The sequence below is a fragment of the Amphiprion ocellaris genome, chromosome 15 (genome assembly GCF_022539595.1).
Source record: "Amphiprion ocellaris isolate individual 3 ecotype Okinawa chromosome 15, ASM2253959v1, whole genome shotgun sequence".
In the NCBI taxonomy this organism is placed as follows: Eukaryota; Metazoa; Chordata; class Actinopteri; family Pomacentridae; genus Amphiprion; species Amphiprion ocellaris.
In genome coordinates, this window is record NC_072780.1 from 10,934,559 (window position 1) to 10,957,080 (window position 22,522).

Here is a 22,522-nt window from a genome sequence, read left to right on the forward strand (position 1 = left end):
GTGTCGAGTATTTGTGAGTGGTTTTGCAGCAGAGTTTTCTTCAGTTTGCTATCTTCAAATAATCACAAAGATAAAGAAGTAACAGACTAACATCCTCACAGTTCAGTACTTCTGTGGACCTGCATTTGCTGGACAGATAAACTCAGATTTGGAACATTTTAACTGTGGTGAATTTTCCTGATTATGGATATTGTCCAAAGTCTCAACTGATTTATTCCAGATTTCTCGTGCTTCAGGTTGCATTTGAAGCAGGCAACGCAGACAGATGTCTCAAGGCTCAAAAAAAGCTTTTTTTATGGTGAGACATTTGATATGTGACAATCCATAATTGCAAATTTGTTTGGCGACATCAACACAAAATGTGATAAGAGCCATAAGATAAGGGGGATTCCTGAATTACTACACATCAACCTGTCTTGTAGAGGGAGCCACTGGCCAAAACATTTCTGCTCTGTTTTAAAATTACTCAAATGGTTGGACCTAAACCTTATTTTTTAAAATTACCCCATTGCAGATTAATCCCACCATTCTGTTGTAAACTGAGATGCAGCTTCACCTCTGGGAAACAGAATGATTTTTCACCTTGTCCACTAGATGTCAGACTGCTGCTAACAACCAGAGTATACTACAATGTTAATGCAGTTTAACCCTACACATGCAGACTCCTTATCACAATTCATTTAGGCAAAAGCGTCTGCAATATTTTTTGTCAGCAACAAAATGTTGCCACTCAATTCAATTTGGATACAATTGTCTTTATGTAAACCAGTTCAACAGGCAATATATGATAATTGCTATGTCAGCTCGCAGAGTCAGTTTTGTGCCATCTGTTCAATTTCCACACTTTGACCCGTGTGCCATTTTCCCTTTCACTCAGCACTAATGATTCTCACAGATGCCAGACCAAGATATAAGCATGATGACTCTGTGTCCCGATGCATTATGTAATGAAGAGGTCTGGGAGAGAATGGATGCAGGAATGTTTCCCTCCCTGGATCTGACAAATAGCCCCTCTTGGACTTGGACTAATCACATACCGAACATATCTGGCATGATGTGCTGCTTGTACAGTGTGGACACTGCTGAGGGGAACATTTTTTTGCGGGACGGGCATTGGCACGAGGCGGACTGAATGATGATGACTTCATCCTGGTCACATAATTGAGAGAAAGAAAGCACAAGAGCCGGGGAGACTCGGCTGACGTTTGGTTTCACGATGAGTTTTCCATTTATCTGCTCACCACTACCAAGTCTTGGAAAGTTTTGCTGTCAGGACCCATCATAATGAGTTTTTCCATTACTCCTCCGTCTGTGGTGGGCTGCAGTATGCAATTAATTCAGAGATGAAACACAAAACCATTGTGGAAACAGTGGACACAAAGGGAGTGTGCCACAGATAGGCAGTTTTGCATCACACTAAAAATACAGTCATGCACAATGAACAGGGCAGTCGTAATATAATTTAACAGCTTTATTTATGACCCAACAATGCTTGTAGCGAACTATATTTGCAACAGTAGCTGCTATTAGAGGAGCAACAAGGCGAAATAGGAATTTCGATCAGGTCTTCTGTCAGAACAGGTCAAGAAGATGTGACAACTTCTGATTTCAAATTGTGTCAGAGGTTAAAAAGATCCATATGTTGTGTTAACAAGCAGGAGACCTTGCAGGATGTTTGCATGAGTGTGTGTGCATCTGTTCATCAATCTGCTCATTGCCTATATGTAATCTGTCAGTCTGTGTACATTCCCAACCCTTTGCTACTTATTCTTGGAAAGGAACTTCGCTCGGTCTCCCACTCTTCTAGACTTGAATTCGAGGTTCACTAGCTGGCTGTCAGACAGGCATCTCGAGTGGCTCCAGCTGCAAAAGCTTCTGTGTGTGTGTGTGTGTGTGTGTGTGGGATGCACACTTAGCTCCACGTCAGCTACTGCTATAGCGAGCAGCCAGTCTTCTCTGGCCTGCTGTTTGTCTGTTTGGCTCCAGCATTCTCTCCCTCCACATGGAAGTTGTCCAGCATCCTGATAAGGGAAGTGTAGAGCCATGGCAAGGGGGAGGTGATGCTTGTGTGACTTCTCCTTCTCCTTCTTTGCACTAAGTGACTGTGGACACAAGGGAATTGTTGCCTCTTACCTCCCAATTAGCTGTTAGCAGATGAGATACTTGTGCATAGTGAGACAGATAGAAGTACTGCAAAGGAAGGGATTACTTTTTGTCCTGCAGATGAGGTGTCAGTATGACATTAAGCGGTTCACTGTTGAGGAGAGGAATTTAATGCAACTCATCCTCAGCTTCAGCATTTCAGCATTTAATAAATGTCCAGGAAGACAGAGGGAATGCTGCAGTTAGAAATACTGCCTGTCTTTTTCCTGGAAAGCGACAAGGCTCACATCTGCATTTGCCATTAAGCGGCCATATGCTGCCAAAATGCACATTCAAAACCCACTGGATTTATGGGTATGTATAGTCAACTTTGATCAAATAAACTTGGAATTTTCATGTAAAGCATTTTTGCAAGGCTTTTTCTGTTGTCACATCAGAAGAGTTAGATTTTAGTAAGAGCGCATTTAATCCTTTTCCAGTCCTGTGTATTTTGGAGCAGAAACCTTTTAAATGGCATATCAAATGCAGCTTCTGCACCACTTATGCATGAATGGGGTGTGGCTAGAAAGAAAACGCTCATATGTTTGTTGTCAAAAGTGGCAGAAAACCTAAATGTGACACAGAGGGAGAGCGGTGGACCTTTGAAGTCAGCAAAGATTCAAGATTTTTGTCAACCTAAAGTAAAAAATTATATTTTTCAGTATGAATTGTTTTTTAATTGGGTTACTTTCACCACTGAAATGCTGCAGAACTTGACTTATAGCAGTTATTGAGGCTAAGGGCAGTGGGATTTGGCTCCTCTTGTGCAAAATACAAAATAATTTTTATAAAAACTAAGCCAGTTTTTGAAAAGACATCCTGAATCCTGTGGCAATAAATATGTACATGTTGGGGAAAATGAAAGAGGGAAAAGCGAGAGGATGCAGGTGTTCTTAGGGAATTTATGGGCTTTATGCTCTAATGAAAAGACTGATCAACAATTACAGTATCACAACCACGGGCAGATTTACCTTCATTCATCTGTTTACTTCATGGAAAGTTTAGATAAAAAAGCAAAGCTAAAAAAGCTGTTAGTCAGCTGTCGGCGAACATGCTAACACCTGAGAAACCCCGCAGCTCCTAATCATCGTGTTTCAATCTGGTTCTTGGCTTGTGAACTTTATAAATGTTGTGTCTGCAAACGAGTGCTATGGCTCTGATTAGCTGGTCCCGCTTCACATGATTATTGCTGCAGCTCTCTGTGTGGTAATCGGCAGCCAAAGGTGCAATCAATCATGTCAGAGCTGCTCTGTTATTCCTGGCCTTTCTCCAAGAGCAGCAAGGCCTCAGGCACTGAAAAATGTGTGTGTGTGTGTGTGTGTGTGTGTGTGTGTGTGTGTGTGTGTGTGTGTGTGTGTGTGTGTGTGTGTGTGTGTGTGTGTGTGTGTGTGTGTGTGTGTGTTTAGAATCAAACATGCGGTATTTCATCAGAGAACTGTTTCACATCAAGTGCTGCTCCCTTCTCTCAAGGTCATAACAATAAATTTGACAGAATACAACAAATTAAATCACAGGGAAAAGATCAGACTGCGTGTTGAGCAAGTGATAACATTTTAACTGCACCTTGTTTATGTTACAGGTGGATTTATTGTTGCTGTGACAACAGCACACACATAGACAGACGCTTATTATATCTCCTCTGACTTGTTACCCTGTTGTTCCATTGATGGGTTTTTAGGACTAACAATTTCACCAAACACAGAAGCCAGTGCAGATGAAAGTGTGACGGAACAGTTAAATGCTCTTTCTCATGGAGAGTTGTTTCCAGTCTGTGCCGCTGCAGATATAAGAAGTTATGTAACTTTTTTCCCCAAAAAACCATCTAACTATTCCTTTAAAGATGCAGCAGTTTGCATGAAGAGCGCAGTGATATTCAGAAAGTCCATAACGTACACAACTGCATCTAATAAGAGAAAAGTTAGAGCAGTGTTTAAATATTTTAAATATGACTGTGGGATAGACGGGGATTAGGTGGGATCAGCTGGAGTTGCTCCTCCCAGAGCTAAAATGCTCTGTTCTGTTCTGTCAAAGCATTACAGCAGAAAGAAAAAGTCTGCCAAAAAGTTACCATCTGAGTGAGAGAACGCTGATGGAGTTTTAGTTTGACTGCTGAAGTGTGAAAACAAGAGGAAGTGGTCGAAACTGTTCAACTGCTGACCATCAGTTTAGGACACGGTACTTTCATTTTGTGATTTATAAAGACAAACAATGACCTTTAGAGGATTTTTTTTGAATAATTTTAGTCTAGTTTAAATGGTCACAGGCTACTTGATGAATAAATGCCTTTACAGTTATGAGTCTCATCCACAGCTTCTCCATCACATCATTCGCATATTTATATCTGCCTTCTTGACACATTCATCTGATACCCACGGTTTGACCTGATGCCCATCCATCTTTACTGCCCTCATTTTTGCTGTCATTTCACCAACTATGAAGTGCTTCAGACTCATTCCTGACGCTAATTTGTTCAGAGCTGCCCCCCTGCTTGTCATTCTGCAGAGATAAATGGGGTTCTACAGGCGCTGAAGGCGATGAAGACAGAGATCCTTGTGCACACATGAAGGATATTTTACAGGTATTAAGAGGTTTTCATCTTTGGATTCCTACCTACCTGCTAAAGCAGTAATTATTAAAAGGACTTTATGACAAACTGGAAGAGATATGTGCGTTTATAAAGTCAACATCTGGGTTTATTTAGGTCTGCCAGCAGTTGAAGTTTCAATTAGGAAAAGGGCTCTGCATAATCTCAGGTTGGTTATTTATGAGATGCCACGTGCCAAACATCTGCAAGAAAATCTCCTCATGGAAAGTGAACTTTTCTCCAATAGGAACTCTCCACCTCTTTTGTAGTCCATTTTTGTCCAAATATCTGTGCTTCCCAGAAAAACTCATTTATGCCTCCGCCTGACTGAAGCTTTCCAGGGCCAAATGGTTGTTTTCTTCAAAAATATTCCGTCAGGTAGTTCCCCGCTCAGATAGTCGGACACAGATTTCTCAGCATTTTATTAGGCTGTTAAGATGTATTGTTTAGCTTTAATACAGTGTCAGTTGGCTGTGAATGAAAAGTAGCAGCACATGTAACTATTATTAGTTTGGCCAATGCAGTAGTTGTTAGAAGCAAGTAAAAAAAATCCTTGAAACAGCACAGCATAGTCATGCTACTGTTTCACAGCGATTGTCACCGTGTTTTCGTCACGTATTTTTTCCCTTTGCTTTTTTTAAAATTTTGTGTTACAGATGTGAAAATAGAACTTTATGAGCAGCACTGAACATTCTGCCACATTCTGTAGAATTTATGAGAAGTGACTGAGGGAACGGGAGCAGACATAGTTTTCTGGGAGATCACATAAGGCCGCCTCGTTCCCTGGCAAAAGACGTAGACCTTTGGAGCGTTTTTTTTTTTTACATTTTTTTTCTTTGAATGTTCCGTTTTTGTTTGTTTTCCCCCGGCTCTCTGGACAGCCTTGGATTTGGTTGTGTGTATTGGCTCAGGCCCCTGGTTCAACATTAAATGTTCTCATGTGCTGCTTCCGAGGCAAACACTCAGTGTTGTTGACAATACTCTTTAGAAGAGGTTATTCACAGGATTTGGTAAAAACTGTCATGTGGCAACCATTCATTTGCATTTTTTTTAGGGTTTCTAATAAAATACATTGTTATCTTTCAGTCTCCATTGCTTATATTAACGTCCGGCTTTAGAGCGAGATAGAAATCTAGACTCATTTCTATTCTACACCTGCAGGAAGTGGTCAGAGTTAAAGTTAGAGTGGGACGTCATATTTTACACCAAATTAAGCTCTAAGTACCAACAGCTCACAGTGTGAGGTTTTCTGGCAGGAAACGAGCACGCTGACGTCTATTTGCACTATAGATGATTTGAAAAACATGAAGACTAACGTAAAAGTGGTTTTCAACAAAACCCGTATATTTGATCTTTAGGTCACTTTAAGGATGAGCCACATTTCCATGCGAGGAGAGCCGCAGTTTTCATGTAAAGCAGTGCATTCTTGATTAAGCAAAGGAAACGTTTATCTGGATTTTTTTGCAGCTCACCACCGAGCATCCAGCGCTGAAGTGGTGATGTCAGAGGTTTGGACAGCTGGGTCTCGGAGCAGAGAGGAGGATGTGGTGAGATTAGAAGAGCCTGATAACCAGAAAACAGGCTGTAAGAGGAGGATTCATCTCTCCATTTCTTAATTTCCTTCACTTATCCCTCGTTTCTCTCTGCGCCTTGATCCCAGTCCTAGAGACAGAGACATGGACGGGCCTCGACTCTTCTTCCTCTTCTTGTTTTCACTCAGGAAGTTAAAAAAAAAAAAACAACTAGAGGCCAGAGTGCATTGTGGGAGTGTTTTTCTTGGTGCTTACATCCTCTGTAACATCAAACAAAAATCAAATGGAGAACAGGGGGCTTTGAATTTCTTTTGCTCATCTCAAAGTCATGCTGAACCCGGGGTTTTCTTGTAAGACAGCATGCACTGAGCGGGTATCTGGTTTTGTGAAGTTTGAGCTGTATTTCTTCTTCCGCTCGTCGCCCTACTGAGAGCCTTTGTCTTCGCCATGTACACACACAGATGTGTGATGATTGGCAGGGCGGCGGAAGATTGTCTTTCTTATCTGCATCGGTGTTACAGTAAATCCTCGAGTGATTTCAGGGAAGAGTTGTTGTTTTATGTGGAATCTTCACCGGTGTGAATATGGATGAACCGAGCGATCAGAGGGGGAGTTTGGTTTATTTTGAATAAAGCGGCCTCTGACGGATTCCCAGAACTTTGCCTTCATTCAGATTCAGAGATGGACTTTGCTTCACCCACACTGTTACACACATGTGACTAAAAGTGACAACAGACGCTGATTAACCGCAAATCCACTCACAGCCTTGTGATGGTTTCATCTCCAGTCTTTCCTAGACCGGTTGCACATGGAGAGGCAGCCTGGCGTTGGGAGTGAGTAATGCTGACTGGACGGCAGCTCTGCGTGGTGCAGCAGTCGGCTACCAGATGTGTGTGTGTCTGCATCGCTGATTGTTCCATTCAACACACACGTACACACACACACATCCTTTGACTTTAATCCAATCAGTTACTTGGGGATATTTTACGAGACTTTAAAACAAGCCAGCGCCACGGTTTGATTCTTTTATTTAACATAGAAGAAAGTGCTGAGCTTGTCTCAACTGATCACACACAGTTGGCTTGTAAATTTAATGAAAACAAATAAATAAGGTTGGCAGTTTTCTGTAAATCCCCCCTGGCAAGTTTTGCGTTCTCCTGCAACCTTTTTCTGCTCCTGACCTTTTTTTTCCCTCCTTGTCAAACATTTATTTGAGTGTTCATCCAATACATCACATGCATAGCAAAGATTAGAGAAAGCAAGCATAATGTAAGCATAATTTTGTGTAGTAATTTATCATTTTGCAACCCCTCACATCTATTTTGTAACCACGTCTGGCCCCAGAATCTGCTTTAAACAGACACGACTCCTGTTTCAACGGTACATGTAGTCAACTTGAACTTTTCCTCACTGACTGACTGACTCGACTCTGCTCACATTCTCAGACATATTTGTCACACTTTCTGACTCAAATGCACCAATAACGGGTAGAAAGCTATAGATAACAAGCAGAGACGGCATGAAAAGATAACAGCACATGCTTCTCTCTATTTTAACCCACAGTCTGCACTTTGGGGTCAGTGGTTAAAAAAGTTTAGGTCCAGCTGGTAAATACAGACAAGGAAGTTGTGCAGGCACATCTATTTTCTAGCGCAAATAATTCCACTGTAGTAGTGATAGATCTTCCGTGTTTGCAGTTTATGTTCTTGTTAAATGGCACTTATTCTGACAGCCTGTCATATGGCGACCAGAATTAGTGAGTCCGTCTCACAGGCAATAAAAGTCGCAGCTCAACAGAGGAAGTTCAACAAGTATCTGCAGTTTGTCAGTGTGTTTATGCGGAAAGTTGAATTTAGGAACTCTCAGAACGTCTGCCCAATATAGGCACTGTAATATTTAAGCCTTGGGGAAAAAAAAAGGTTCCTAAATTCTTATAATTGCTCACATCTTAAAGTGCAAATCACACCGACGGTATGAACAATGACAGGTCATGATTTGTTTAAAACTAGAGATCTTGTGGAAACTTATTTGCCAAAATACAAGAGGAAGAACTTAAACATTAACATTTGAATTTATGCGCTGTGGTCAAACTTATATCTATAATGGAATTAGTGGTCTGTTTCTTTAAACCTGTCTGGCAATCACCAATAAAATTACCAGCGAAGTTGCACTTTTAATCTTACAAACAATCTGTGATTATTTCTTCTACCAACTAAACACCAAATCATGTAAGATACAAGATGTTTTATGCAGTATTTTATGTTAAAAGTATATCAAATGACTATATGAGAGGGGCTGCTCATACTGACAAACCAAGAATTGTTACTCAGCTGTACCACTATACACTATCTGCCCAGCGCCAAATTGATGACAGACCAACATTAAATGACTGGTGCTGCTAAAGAACCTTAAACCCCATTCAGGAGTTAACGGAGTGCAAAACAAAGCAAAATAAGAGGGTGAATATTGGCCCAGTCTTGTTTTTGGCTTGTTTTTTTTATTTCTTTAAACCAATCGCAATCATATTAGACGGAGCTAAATTTAAGAGTTTTGAACTAAACCAAGGGTGCAGCGATACTGTTTCTGCACAACAGTGATGGGAGAATTGTTCTGGTGGGACGTTTTTACGTACTGAGGTGATTACTGACATTAAAATGATCAATTCACTAGGAAAAGACATTAGCAAAGCTGCCGTAGTGCAGGATCCAAATGCTAAACAAAACTTAAAGCTTTCAGTGTGGTGGACTGCAAGTCTGAAATCTGTTGTTGTTGTTTCCTGTAGTGAAGGGGATTTTCAAAATGGTAATACACAGACAGCACAATCCACATCTGGTGAATCAGATTGATATTGAACTAACAATTATCAAGTGACCCCTTTTCCACCAACATGGAACTTCATTTTGAACCATTCAGAATATTTCAGTCGATATTAAATTGGTTTGAAATCTGGAAACGTTGTGTTATGTTCTGCTTGTACTGCTGTGTGTTGTGTAACACCCTCTATTAGTGACGCACCTTACATTACAATGGCACCCAAGATGGCTGGTTTCGTAGATAGCACCGAGCTATTATAATCCTGAATAGAACTGCTTCGAAAACCAGAGTTAGTTTGATTTGAATAAGAGGAATCCACATTTCAATAATGTCCTTCCAAATCCACGTGTAAATAACTGTTTGCTGACACATTCATCAAATCAATTTAATGAAGTGAAAATGCATCAGCGTAGTAGCCAAAGAACTCAATTGATGCAAGTTTGAGTTCATGTCACATTATGGTCAATCTACCATTCAACATTTATTAACACAGAAAATAGTTTGAAAACTGATAACATTAATATACACATTAATACTGCCCAGCAACATCCATAGCATTCAAGTCTTTTATTTTACTGTCATAATGCCAGGCTTTGTTTTCCAGCCCTGTGTGTAGCAAACACTTCACAGTTTAATTGCACTGTCATCCAGTTCAACTCCTCATTGTTCATTCAGTCATTGTGTACATGGTTGTGCCATTTGGATTATTGTTAAAGTCTTTCAAAGTGCTAGAAACTATCACACTTTGATGCTTAGGATATGACCCTCAGTCATCCTCTGTTGGCCTCATCTTGAAGGTATTCCAGTCTTTCAAGCGTCCCTGCTGTCTCTAGAAGTCATCATCAAAGCCAGCGGTTGGGAGGCTGTTTTCAGGGAGGGCGTACACAGATTTACTTTTCTTCTTCCTGTTCTCTGCTTTTAGCCGTGCAGCATCTTGATCTCCAGAGAAGGACAGGTAGGCTGCGATGCTGTTCCTGACTCCGTAGCTCACCATGTTCTCGCTGCAGCTGTCTGTGCTGACCAGCTGTTTCCTGTAGAGAGCAGGGATGAAGGCATAAATGATCGACAATTTTTGCCAGCTTTTAAAAAAAATCCTCCACCTTGAGTTTATATTTTACAGATAAAGATTTAGATGGATGCTTGATTAATTCAGCCATTTCTAATGAAGTGGCTCCAATCGAAAGACTTCCTGTTTACACACTTTGAATTTTGTAACACTTCCTTGTGTTCCTCTTGCACTGTCATCCTGATTTGATTAGAGCCGCTACATATGATTTCATTTTCTGTACCTGTCTACTTTGTTCCAGTCAAAGTTGCGTCGCATGACTACAGGTGGAGCTGCTAGACTTGCATCTGGTGGCTGAGTTGTGCCCGACAGACATGGAGAGGTCAGCGCACAGCATAAACCATCTGCAGAGTCTGAGGAGGCAAAGATACGGGAAGTAAAATAACGGCTCTCATTCTTACAAACAAACACCAGTTGCATAGTTTGCATTAACCGCTGCCACACTCGACTGATCAAGCAAACACACAAATCAAACCTGTTAAACAGATTGGTTGGAGATCAAACATATTTCACTGTCTCTACGATAAACACCAGCACTTCTGTCATCGTGTACAGGCACCAGCGGTCACCATCAAACATGTTGTATCTCACTTCCTGTTTTGTTCTAAAAAAGTTCCATCAGTGCAGGAAATGTATTAAAGTTACTGATAAGAAATGCTACTATGTTTGGAACATGAAAAGTCATTTCGGCTATTTAAGGACATGTGATTGCGCAAGTCTGTTTGTGCATCAACCCACCAGAATAATGGTTGATCATATCTTCCAAGCACTGGAAAGTGAGACGTGGTGAGATGTAGTACCAGCTGTTATCCAGTCTGAAGATACGATAGTGCTTCACGCTTCTGTGCTTCACCGACAGCGAATACTGACCTGAGGATATGAAACACACCACATACTTATTAACAGGTTTTCAACATTGGCCGTTCTCAAAAATAAGCTCATAATGGTATCAGCATGAGAGCATCAATAGCTAATGACCCAAGCATATTAAAAATGCTGGAACAAAGTAAAAGCAGAAGTAAAAGTCACAGCTCTGGTGTAATGTCATTGCTCAATCACTGTAAATTATTATTGCATCATGACTGAATTAAGGTTTAAGATCAAAATATAGCCACATGGAATTTGCCACAAGAGACTCCTCTTACAAGTAATTCCTCTAATACGTGTCTTCATTGGAACAGTTTGTAGTTTAGGGAAATATGCATGTTTGTGTTCTTTTTGAGAGTTTGATGAGAAAATCAAATCTTGTCCCTCTATCTAGTATAAAGTCACAGCCAAGAGATGTTTGGATTTGCTTAGTTTAACAGCTTTTGGCCTTCTGAACCCAAACAGTGGTGAGCTGTTTCCTCCTGTGTCTTGCCTCTATGGTTCGCTAAGCCTAGCAGCTGCTGATGTGACTGTGTTGATGCAGTTCTGTAAATTTCTGCAAAATAAATAAGTCTTTAACTGCTGTAAATATTCGCCGTGAAATATATTTAAAACACTCAAATTAGAATCTTCTTTTTCACGACTTGGATCTGAGCAGATCTGGTCTTTGCTGCTCTTTTAACACCATCCTGATCTCTTCTTGGCACGTTGCTTGGAGTCTTGACAAGCATTTCATTTCTCCGACAGAGACTCTACATTCTGAACTTTACATTAAACAAAATAAGTGAGCAGTACATGTCCTCACCTCTCTCTCTGCTGCTCTCACGCACCAGGAATGAGCCGACTCTGTTCCCTGGTAGAAGAAGCAACTCTTCAGCCTTTTGCCTCTCCACTCCCTCAAACAGCCACCTGACAGAGCAGAAAATATTGAGTTCAGATTAAATACTTGTAGAATTTGTAATATAAATGCACATCAATTCTATATAAACTAACACAAAAACCTTGAAATCAACACTGACTAATAAATACCTTGTGTTACTAACATTTCTTATTATCTCCCTTATAACAGGGGGATCGCAGAGTAAAAAGACCTTTACTTACCCATGGTACACTTTAGCCACATGACTGTTTGGTATATAGTTTTCCTTCCCTGTTTGAACAGAGCGAACTCTCCACCAGTACGCCTCCCTAACCGCCAAAAGGAGACAAAGCGGAATTAAAGACTGACCTTTTGTGTGACCACTTCTCTGTTGAGCAAACTTAGAACATCATGACGCAAAATGACCTTTCAGACTTTGTCATCTCACAGTTATTTCTAAGCTTCCAAACGTCCGTCTGCTTTTAAAAACTTGTTTTAATTGAGAATGCAAGAGCAAGATCGTACTTTGCAACGACTCGGAGCTTCTCCCCTGTTCTGTAGATGGGCTCGCTGATTTCAAGAGAGGGGTAGTCCTTGAGCACCACCACCATGTCATCTTCTGAACCTGCCAAGAACAATATTTATGACACTTGCAAACACAGCTACATAGTAATACACAGACAGCATGATTTGGGGAAAAAAAAATCTAAGACCAGGCCTCAGGCAGAAATTACTGTTCTGAGTATTATTTTAAATTTGTTTGGGGGTAGCTCGGTGTCTCCTGACATTCAGATATAGTCATATTATCATATCCATGCATACTGTAGCGTGCAAATAAAGTCATTTCTGGTTTTCACTGGGAAAAATTGCCCGTTTTTGTTGCATACAGTGCAGAACAGTTGTTGAGAGCAGCAGAGAAAAAGTTCACTCTGCAATCTTTACAATACCCTTTCATGACAAAACAGCCGATGCTATTTCGAAGTTGCAAAGACATCTTACCTTTCACAGAGTTGTCAAGGTTGTCGGTGCTGCCCTTATTCCCTGTACTCACACCTCGCATCATGTTCCCCATCCTCCACATGGACCGCACTCCAGCCTGATGTCAAGACAAAAACACGTGCCGATCTGTAGCTTTATAGCACTAAACTTCTTTCTGCCTCTCCGTTGAGAAGTTTGTGCTGTCCTAGAAGCTGAACATAGAGCTATCTCATCTGACAGCTCATTGCACAATGGGGAAGCTGAGGCTTGATGCTATCGGAGTTGAGTTTCCATTGTAGCATCTCGCTGTGTGTACTGACAACTAACAGTGACTAGTGACTTCATGCATTGCAAAAACCTGTTACAAAACTGCAAGTTATATGACATTATTTGAATTATGATTAATCAAAAATACGTCTGTTTCAATCCATTTCAACAGATCCTGCGTATGTGATGTGTATTCCAAAGTTACAGCACAGAGTGTTCAGTTGGTCAGAATGGCGAAATAACGGTTTTGTCTGTACAGAAGATTTGGCAAACTGTCGCCACCAACCTGTACAATCTGCAGCACGTCGCCTCCGATGGCATCAAGTGCGGTGGGAGAGATGTTGGTCCAAACAGGGCATGATGGCACCAGCAGACTCACTACAGATGTACCATGTTCACACGAGTTTACTGGAATGGCATGTCACAGAGTGTGGTGGCAGCTCTGCATCTGACTGCAAACTCACTTCCTGTAAATGAAATGAGGAAGAAGTGCAGGCAAAAGTGTTGTTGAGACACAAGTGAGTGAAAAACAGTCGCCCTGATGTAGTTATTTGGAGTAACTGAAAGCTCTATTATAGACAAGTGTTGTTTTGGTTGATGTTCATAGTATATATAGATGTTTTCACACTATGAATTAAATTTAAATATTTTGCCTCAATGAAGTTGAGATCTTCACGAGTGTGTTTTTACCAATATGTCAAACAATTCCAATAATCACTCAAAAAATCAATAAAAATTAATAATATCAATTTAAAACTAAACTAATCATCAGTTATGATTCTACAGTGGAATAAAAGAAGAAATATAAGTGAAGTTATTCCTGCAGCTTAAGTAAGTAAATTGAGAAAAACAGTGTTCTGAAAACTCATTGGTCAGTTAAGTCAGTTTCCTTTATACTCCGAATTATTGTATTATATACACTACTGTTCAAAAGTTTGGGGTCACCCAGGCAATTTCATGTTTTCCCTGAAAAATCACACTTTTATTCATGTGCTAACATAATTGCAACAAGGGTTTTCTAATCATCAATTAACCTTTCAACACCATTAGCTAACACAATGTAGCATTAGAACACAGGAGTGATGGTTGCTGGAAATGTTCCTCTGTACTCCTATGTAGATATTCCATTAAAAATCAGCTGTTTCCAGCTAGAATAGTTATTTTCCACATTAACAATGTCTAGACTGTATTCCAGATTAATTTAATGCTATAAAAAAAAACTGCTTTTCTTTGAAAAATAAGGACATTTCTGAGTGACTCCAAACTTTTTTCCACTATTGTATAAGTATCTCAACAATTTGTTTAATACATTAAAGCAAAGGTGAATTCTTTTTTCTTACAAGCCACCAGGGAGAATGCAGATAAAGTAAGGTACACATATAGGATAAAGTATGAAATGTTCTTCTTGTGTGGCCGGCCTCAGGAAGTCTATATTTACCAGTTTTCATATTTAGGGTTTTAGCTGAAACTCTGCCTCTGTGGTTGCGCAGAAATGTGTCATACCTACGCAGAGAGATCAGAATAATATCAGAAAAAAGGCCTCCCACAATAACACAGATGAACTCAAATTAAGTTCAAATTCAGTTTCACTTCTGTAACCTTTTTGGACAATTCTTTGTCACTGTCTGTATAAACTTTGTAGGTTCTGTTTTCCTATTGGTGTATACCTGCAACGCTCTGAGGTTATTTGTGTGTTATTTTGTTGTCTCGCTGTGCACCACAGTCCGAGGAGAGGTTGTAGTTGAAGGTGTGACGATGCCAATGTATCAGTGTGCTGCAGTTTTGAGACAACAATTATTATTAGACAGATAATCCTCTGAATACTGCTTTTTCTGGTGTCTCGTGCCATCTCATGGCAGCAGGTATCAATTCCATCTGCAGATCCTGGGATACAGAAGGTACCTAACTGCAGTCTGTTCATGATAATAGAGCACTGTATATGTTCAGTTCTTTCTAATACACTAACACACATTTATCTCTCTTTATAGCGACACAAATATGCATATTTTTTAAATTTGAATCCAAGTATTGAGCTCTTATTTTGACAAGCCATACACCTGTGAAGGATTTCTATCAAAACGTCAAAGTAAAACCCATTTATCAAGATCAGCCCTCAGCCCTTACATAAGGATAGATCGAGTAGGCTATATCTAAACCCTCAGATCCCCAGTTACGTAACAATTTTCCTCTCTGCCACATTTTGTTATTCTCAGGACAACTTAGCTCACGTGTTTTCCATATTAAAATCTGGATTAATCCGCTTCAGACTATTAGGCCTCGTTCTCTTGCCACCTTTTCTTTCTCAATGCAGGGCAGTGATGGAATAAGAACAGGAACAGAGACAGAGCAAGAGATCAGCCCTTTAGGTAAAGTGGTAAAGTGAACTTCAGCAGAAAAAAAAGGTGTGATGGAAACCTTTTTTTAAAAAAATCTGTGTCACTGTGGAATTTTTAAAGTTTTGGCACATATCAGTTGTAGTCAGAAAAAACTGAGCTGGCAGTTCCTTTTGCTGGCTTCCTGGTGTGTGTGTGTGTGTGTGTGCGTGCGTGCGTGCGTGCGTGCGTGCGTGCGTGCGTGCGTGCGTGCGTGCGTGCGTGCGTGCGTGCGTGCGTGCGTGTGTGCGCGTGTGTGTGTGTGAGGGGGAGAGTCAGTGCTGAGAGATAAGTATTCCTGAGAGGAAGGACACGAAGTCAGATGTCACATTATGTCTAAACTGAACTGCAACTAAGCAGCATTTTAGGCTGAAACTACGTCTCTGCTGGGCGTGGGTAAAAGTAGCAACTGTGGCTTGGTGGCTGGTGGCTACTGTCAGATGCCAGGACTCTAACTGTCGTGGTTGCAAGAAAGGAAGGAAGTCCTCATCAGCTTTAGGTGAAAATAAATACAAGGTCGACTTGAGGCTTGTTTTGTCATCGAAATTTGAGGCATTTTCTTTTACCAGTTTTTTCATTTTTACTCAGCTTCAAAGTAAGATTACTTTAATTTATTAGATGTTAGAGTATCTGTTGTGTACTACAGAGTGGAATAGCAAAGCAAAATTACAGTGTTTGTATCTTCTTTACTTCTGCGGACAATTTGGAGCTTTGACATCCACAACTTTTCTACATTGAGCGTATTAAAGGGGAAATACCCCCACATCTTACTGTTTTATGCAACAAAGCTTAGTTTTCAACAGTGTCATGCACATAAAGCACCATGACTGGAAATGCTTCATGACACTTTTGTCTGTTAGCAAAGAGGATCTAAGATTTTGTATGCAAAATCTAAAACTCCAGTGCAATTTAACTATTTCCCACTATAATGTATTTTAAAAGAGTGTTTTTTAAAGAAGTATAAAGTACCACAAAATATAAACAAAATAGAGTACAGTTCTTAGTTGCAGTGTGCAGTGAAATGATAAAACTATCAGTATTCAGAAATTTTAAAAAATATCGAAAGGGGCAGAAATATAAACTGTTCAAAAACACATTCTAAAAATAACTACAAGATATAAAATGCAGCATTCAAGTTTACAGGGAATCAACAAGTCTCTTTACTCTGGAACATTTTCTTCCTTGACTAAACAGCTTTCTCATTTCTCTTTTTCTGTTCAGGTCCTGGCTCCTGTCACTGCCAGTGCCAAGGCCAGGTGAGTGAGTCACTAGCAGACATAACACAGGTGAACCAATGGGTTCGTCCACACTGACCTCCAGCTCAATGGACCCTTTGTTAGATGGTAATGAGAAGCCTATTTCACAATTAGTTAAGGCAATTAATCGAGACTCCCTCCCTCCTGAATTACCTCTATTAATAACTTTTGAATGAAATTGGATTAGGCAGGTGTTTATTTGGCAAATCGCATGAATAACATTGCATAGGCAAGTGCAGTTATTGAAGCATTTAGCTACCACACACCATTACCACTGCTATTACTGCTTAAACTGTGACTTCAAACTTTGTCCTTTTTATAGACCTGTGTCATGGTACAATGGGAGAAGGAAAATAGGAAATAGGTCAATTCAAACACCAAAAGGATTTTATTCTCATACAAGACTCTTCCTCAAACTTCTGATAGACACAGAGGGTGCATCCTTAATACCCACATTCCAAAGATGGACTTCATATATAACCTATACACACAAATATATTTAGATTGCATATCTACCAGGTACATCGAGGACATTAAGAAAAGTCCCAGTACTAACACTTTACACACAACAAATCACGTGTCCACGGTAGTTTGAATTCAGGAAAGGAAAGGACTAAGGCTAAGTAGCCATTTTAAACAATGCTAATGAAGAGTGTTCGTAAGTCGGCTTTTCCATAACATTCACCTTGTTGTCTCTGTGTAGCTTTGGCTGTGTGCTTCTCGTCATTGTCTTGTTGGAACGCAAATCATTTCCCAAGTCGCAGTTTTTTTCATAGTCTGCATCAAGTTGTCAGCCTGCTGCCAAGAACCGTCCTCACATCATGATGCTGCCACCACCATGCTTCATGGTAGGCATGCTGTGTTTGTGATGATATGCAGTATTTGGTGCCTGTCAAAATACAAACACAGCATATACTCTCATGGCAAAAACACTCAATTTTGGTCTCATCCGACCAACAAATCTTTTTCCAGTTGACTTCAGAGTCTCTCACGTGCCTTCTGGCGAACTCTAGTTAAGATCTCTTTTCCACTCTACCATACAACTTTGACAAGTTGTTATAGGTACAGTGTCTCCCATCTGAGTCACTGAAGCTTGCAATCCCATCAGAGGAGTCATAGTTGTCTTGGTGGCCTCCCTCACTTGTCTCTTCTTTCTTGCATGGTCAGATTTCCACATGTGCTTTATTACTTCCATTTCTTGAATGAATTGAAATACACTTCAAGAGACATTCAGTGACTTGGAAGTTTCCTGTGTCCATCCACTGACTGAATACTTAGGCAATCATTGATTTTGTATTTTATATTTTTGATTAATTACATTCATCTGTAGGAACCAGTTTTCACGTTGACACGAAAGAGTCTTTTTTTGTAATCTCTTGTCAAAAGAAGCCAAACTAAATTGACCATGAACTAGCAGTGTGTCTTATGTTAGGAAGCAATAAAAGGAGCTAATTTTTGAGGGAGGTTCATACATTTTATAGCCACTGTATACACTACCAATTACGGGCACCTCTGTCTATTTATCTGTTATTAAATGTCACACAAAAAGTAACAACTGCCTTTATTCAGAAAATACACATGCAATCGCTGTAGCAGGTGTTTGGAGGTGTTATGCTGGATGAAAGGTGATGTTTCACTTCCAGGAACTTCCCTCACGTGGATAATTGTTCAAGAGTTCCCACATGATTGATGTCTCACTGCAGGTTTATAACACGTGTTGGGGAAGTTGTGAGCTTAAGCTTTGAAGGTGGCAGATGATTTGTATGCTCTCTTTCTCGGCAGCACACTCTTTCTCTGACTCTTGTAAAGATACAAACTGTCTGTCTGTGGCTGACACTGGCCACAGTTGCCAGCGGCAACTGTGTCGGAGTCTGGAAGTGTTTGAACATTTCAAGGACTTCCACACCCTCTGTCTAAAATTACAAAATTACTGACTATAAGGAATTCCCATCATAATTTTTTTTTGTTTAAATCAAGACATGCACAAATGGTTTCAGCCTTTCTGGTGTGGAGTGGAAGTACGATGTAAATGTTGCCATAATGAATCTCTCCACAGTTCCTCTTTTTCTAAAAACAATACACATTCCACATGCTCGGACAGGGGAGTTAGCTCTTATGTGGTTGTTGTATTCTCCCACTGTAATAAGCAGTATCTAAATTCAGAAGCAAGTCTGACCCCACTGGACCCAAACCCACAGGGCTGGCAGGAACGGGCGTGTGTCGGTTATAGAATGTGAATCTGAATGTATCTGCAGCTTTTTTTATCCACAGTTTTATCCACAGACTTTATAGGCTTTAAACACTTAGAGCCAAAAATAATTGTGCAAAGGAGCTAAAATCCTTCACCAGTTAGCCTGTAATCATTAATATAATGTGGTCACTGTACTGTATGTGGGTCATTCAGGCATCTGGAGCATCTTATTCACAAAACCATCTGCACAAGCAATCGGTTCTCCCTGCTTCTCACATCCATTATGCTTTCATAAATATTCCTTGGAATAATCCTATGATGAATTTTGGCAAGCGTGTTCTTCCTATTTTCTTATTTAGTGATTTAGAATTACAGAGTAACTCGTCCCAGAGCCCACTTCAACAGGATCGTTTTGGTGATTTTAATCGTAGCATAATTAAATAAACTTGCATTAAGAAATCTGAGCCTGTGTTTGCAAACCACTGCATCATTATCACAGAGTTTGTGACGAGGGAGCACTGAACTGCAAAGTTGTTCTCTGTTTAATCCTTCCTGGCAGTGTAGCATGAGCAGAGTTCCACAGTGAATCAACAACAACTTGCAGACCTGAAAACCATTCCAGGCCTAAAAACATTAATTCCAGTCTGCCACATTAAATGAGCCCTGACTTAATGGCTCCGGAAAGTATTACTCATGAGCATTACATCATTGGCATTATTGTGAATTCCAACCACCATTTAAAAAAATCCAACGCTGAGCCATGTGATGGCACTTAGTTAAGCAAGGGCAGTTAAAATATGTGTGGCTGGATTGTTTTGGCAAAACATGAAGAAAAGCTTCAGTAATGAATTGGGATAACTGGTTTTGTGATGCAACTTTATCTCATTTAGATACTGCCCTGAAACCAAACAAACACAGTTTGCATGTAAGCTAAGCGTTGATAATTAACGCACTGCCAAATAATTTTAATTGTTTGTGATGGAGTCCAACGTTCCTTCACTGGCTTTTAATTGCCTTCTTATGCCTGAGGGACTCACAGTGCAGCCTATGCATGCACATGTAATCCAGTAGTGCCATATTAGCCTTAGCATCAGCATACAACTGACCAAAATGTATGCATTGTGCTGGACCAAAATAGCAATGTAGCATATAATATTTTATTAAATTCTATGCATTCTGTTTAACAGAGGAGAATGTGTTTGTTATTCCTACACATGGTATCTCTACAACAGAATAGACATCATTAAACAGATAAGTACTTATTTTTACTTTATTTTTACACTCGGAGAAGGACACAGGGGACACAAAGAGAATGCCATGCGAGAATGGTATATATAGTAAATACATAGATAATGAGAGAAGGGCTCAGTGCATCCAGAGAGGTCCCTCAGCAGCCTACGCCTATAGCAGCATAACTAGGAGCATAACTAAGAGACGTTGAAGAAGTCAGTTGTACCCTGTACATGCGGACTCCAACTGACCCCCTCAGGTTCACCCAGTCCTAACTATAAGTTTTGTCAAAAAGGAAGGTTTTAAGCCTGGTCTTAAAAATAGAGAGGGTGTCTGCCTCCTGAACCCAAATTGGAAGCTGGTTCCGCAGGAGAGACGCCTGATGACTGAAGGCTCTGCCTCCCATTCTACTTTTAGTAGACAAGATGATGTAATGTCACTCATTCATACACATGTCCATCTAGAGCGTCACGTGACAGATTGTTTGTCATGCTCACGTTTTACTGAAATAAATTCTTAGACGACAAATGATGGGGTTGTGGACAGACGAGAGCTTAACTACAACCCTAACCGACATTCCAGCATCCGTTTCTCATCTCATCATTTCAATAAAGCTGCATTTTAAGGTGCCCTTTTTAGTCACTTGTCAAAGTGTCTGTCTATTGGTCACTCTATCTCAGTACTTGAGAATTAACTCAGTACTTGAGAATTTATCACCACTTGAACAGCTCAAAAACTGTTGAAACACAATCGACTAAATTGAACCCTTTTCCAACAATAACAATAGAAATTTAGATTGAATTTTAAACAGATTGTTTCAACTTTTTTCTAAGTCAGAAAAGAAGACTCTTTGCATGCTGCATTAATATGTTTGTTGAGTGTATTTGATGCTGTGATTAGTGCTAAAGCTCATATAGGGTAATAATATTACACCTACATAAGATTGTGCAGATAAAGCAGATTTAGCAGTTACTTTTTGTTGTATTTTTTGACAAAAAACTGCTCAGCAAGTGTTTGTTGTGAGATAAAAACTGCACTTGCTGCTTGACAGGCAGCAAATGTAACCACTGGTGTAAATATCAGTAAGACTTGGATTTACAAAGTATACTACACTTTGTAAATAGTCTGTCTTTTAGTCTTGAGTGTGGGTCCAAAAACACAGCAACCTTCCCGTATTGCAATTCAATAGCATCTTTTGTTAGGTAATCACCTGGTAAGTCCCTGAGCCTTTCCAGCTCCAGGCTTTCTGCTATGAATTTGTCCTCTCTTGGCTCAAATAGAGAACTCTGATGACTTCATCAAGCTGATTTTCTCAGAGTTCCTCCAGAGCGACTAAAAACCTACGCATAGTCGAATAGTTTTCTCCATGACAAGTAAACTGACTTGTGAAATCTGTGTAGTAATTCTGAAAGTCAGTAGGGTTACCTAAGGTTAGATTTGACACTCTGCAAACAAGTACGAGGTGCAATTTTGCATTAACTCTGCCATTAAACTAACAAGTCTTGCTGCAATCTAATCCCCGAAGGTGTGCTGTGCGAAGAGTGAAAGTGTTCCTGATGTCAGAGCGTCATTCGAGCTCTGTAATCAGTGATTCCATGAGGGCCACCTGTGTATTCTGGCAGCCCCACCCTCCACCCTCACATGCACACTCGCACATGCACACATCAAGGATAATGCCAGCCTTCACATCCAGGGCAGGGTAACTATCGGTTACCCTGCCAGCCAGCCCCGTCAAGCCCATAATGAGAGTCTGCATCAGCGGACTCCCTCGCTCCCTTCAACAATCCAGATGGGAGTTGACCGTTTATCGCAGCATCATCATCTGTTACCCACTCATTACAGGCCAGCGAGCTGTTTTCATGCATAGATTCGCTGTGCACCTGTGAAAGTATGTCCACCCCCTTACAAACATACAGGCACACTGCTGTTTTTAAGACATGCAAATCCCCCAGAAATGCCTCGGAGCCAGATCTGATAAAGACTTTAATGCTGTAGTCAGCTTTCAGGTAAGCATGTGTTTGCAAACTGGAACCATGCAATGAGTGATGTATAGCTGTGTGGAATGTGATAATTCACAGTCCTCCTGAGCACATTGTGTCATGTAGGTGTCAAACTATCTTGACAGAAGGATTTATCTTTGGGGGGAGCTCTTTATAAAAATGCACAACATATTCATGAAGTCTCCAGTAATCTTTTTCAGTTAAAAGGTACTAAGTGAGCACAAACAGACGGGGATATCAGGTGACCGTTGAAGAGTGGGTGTCTGTACCTTCTTAGGAAAACGTAACTCAAACAAGTGTTACATAATAAAGGAAACCCTCAAAATGTATTTTTCCATGGGCTGGTTTTCAGAATCATACAGGT

At 40.3% G+C, this 22,522-nt stretch overlaps 1 protein-coding gene across 1 annotated transcript; it reads right to left on the reverse strand.

Annotated features, from left to right (window-relative positions):
- Positions 1–9,523: 9,523 nt before the first annotated feature.
- Positions 9,524–13,560, reverse strand: sla1a (Src like adaptor 1a). The gene is made up of 8 exons (XM_023296286.3): positions 13,396–13,560; positions 12,864–12,960; positions 12,390–12,489; positions 12,107–12,193; positions 11,811–11,914; positions 10,877–11,008; positions 10,362–10,491; positions 9,524–10,103 (listed from the first exon to the last, which is right to left on the reverse strand). The coding sequence occupies exons 2-8, from the start codon at positions 12,943–12,945 to the stop codon at positions 9,902–9,904; spliced, it is 837 nt and encodes a 278-aa protein (XP_023152054.2). The 5' UTR covers positions 12,946–12,960; positions 13,396–13,560; the 3' UTR covers positions 9,524–9,901.
- Between the last annotated feature and the right edge of the window lie 8,962 nt (positions 13,561–22,522).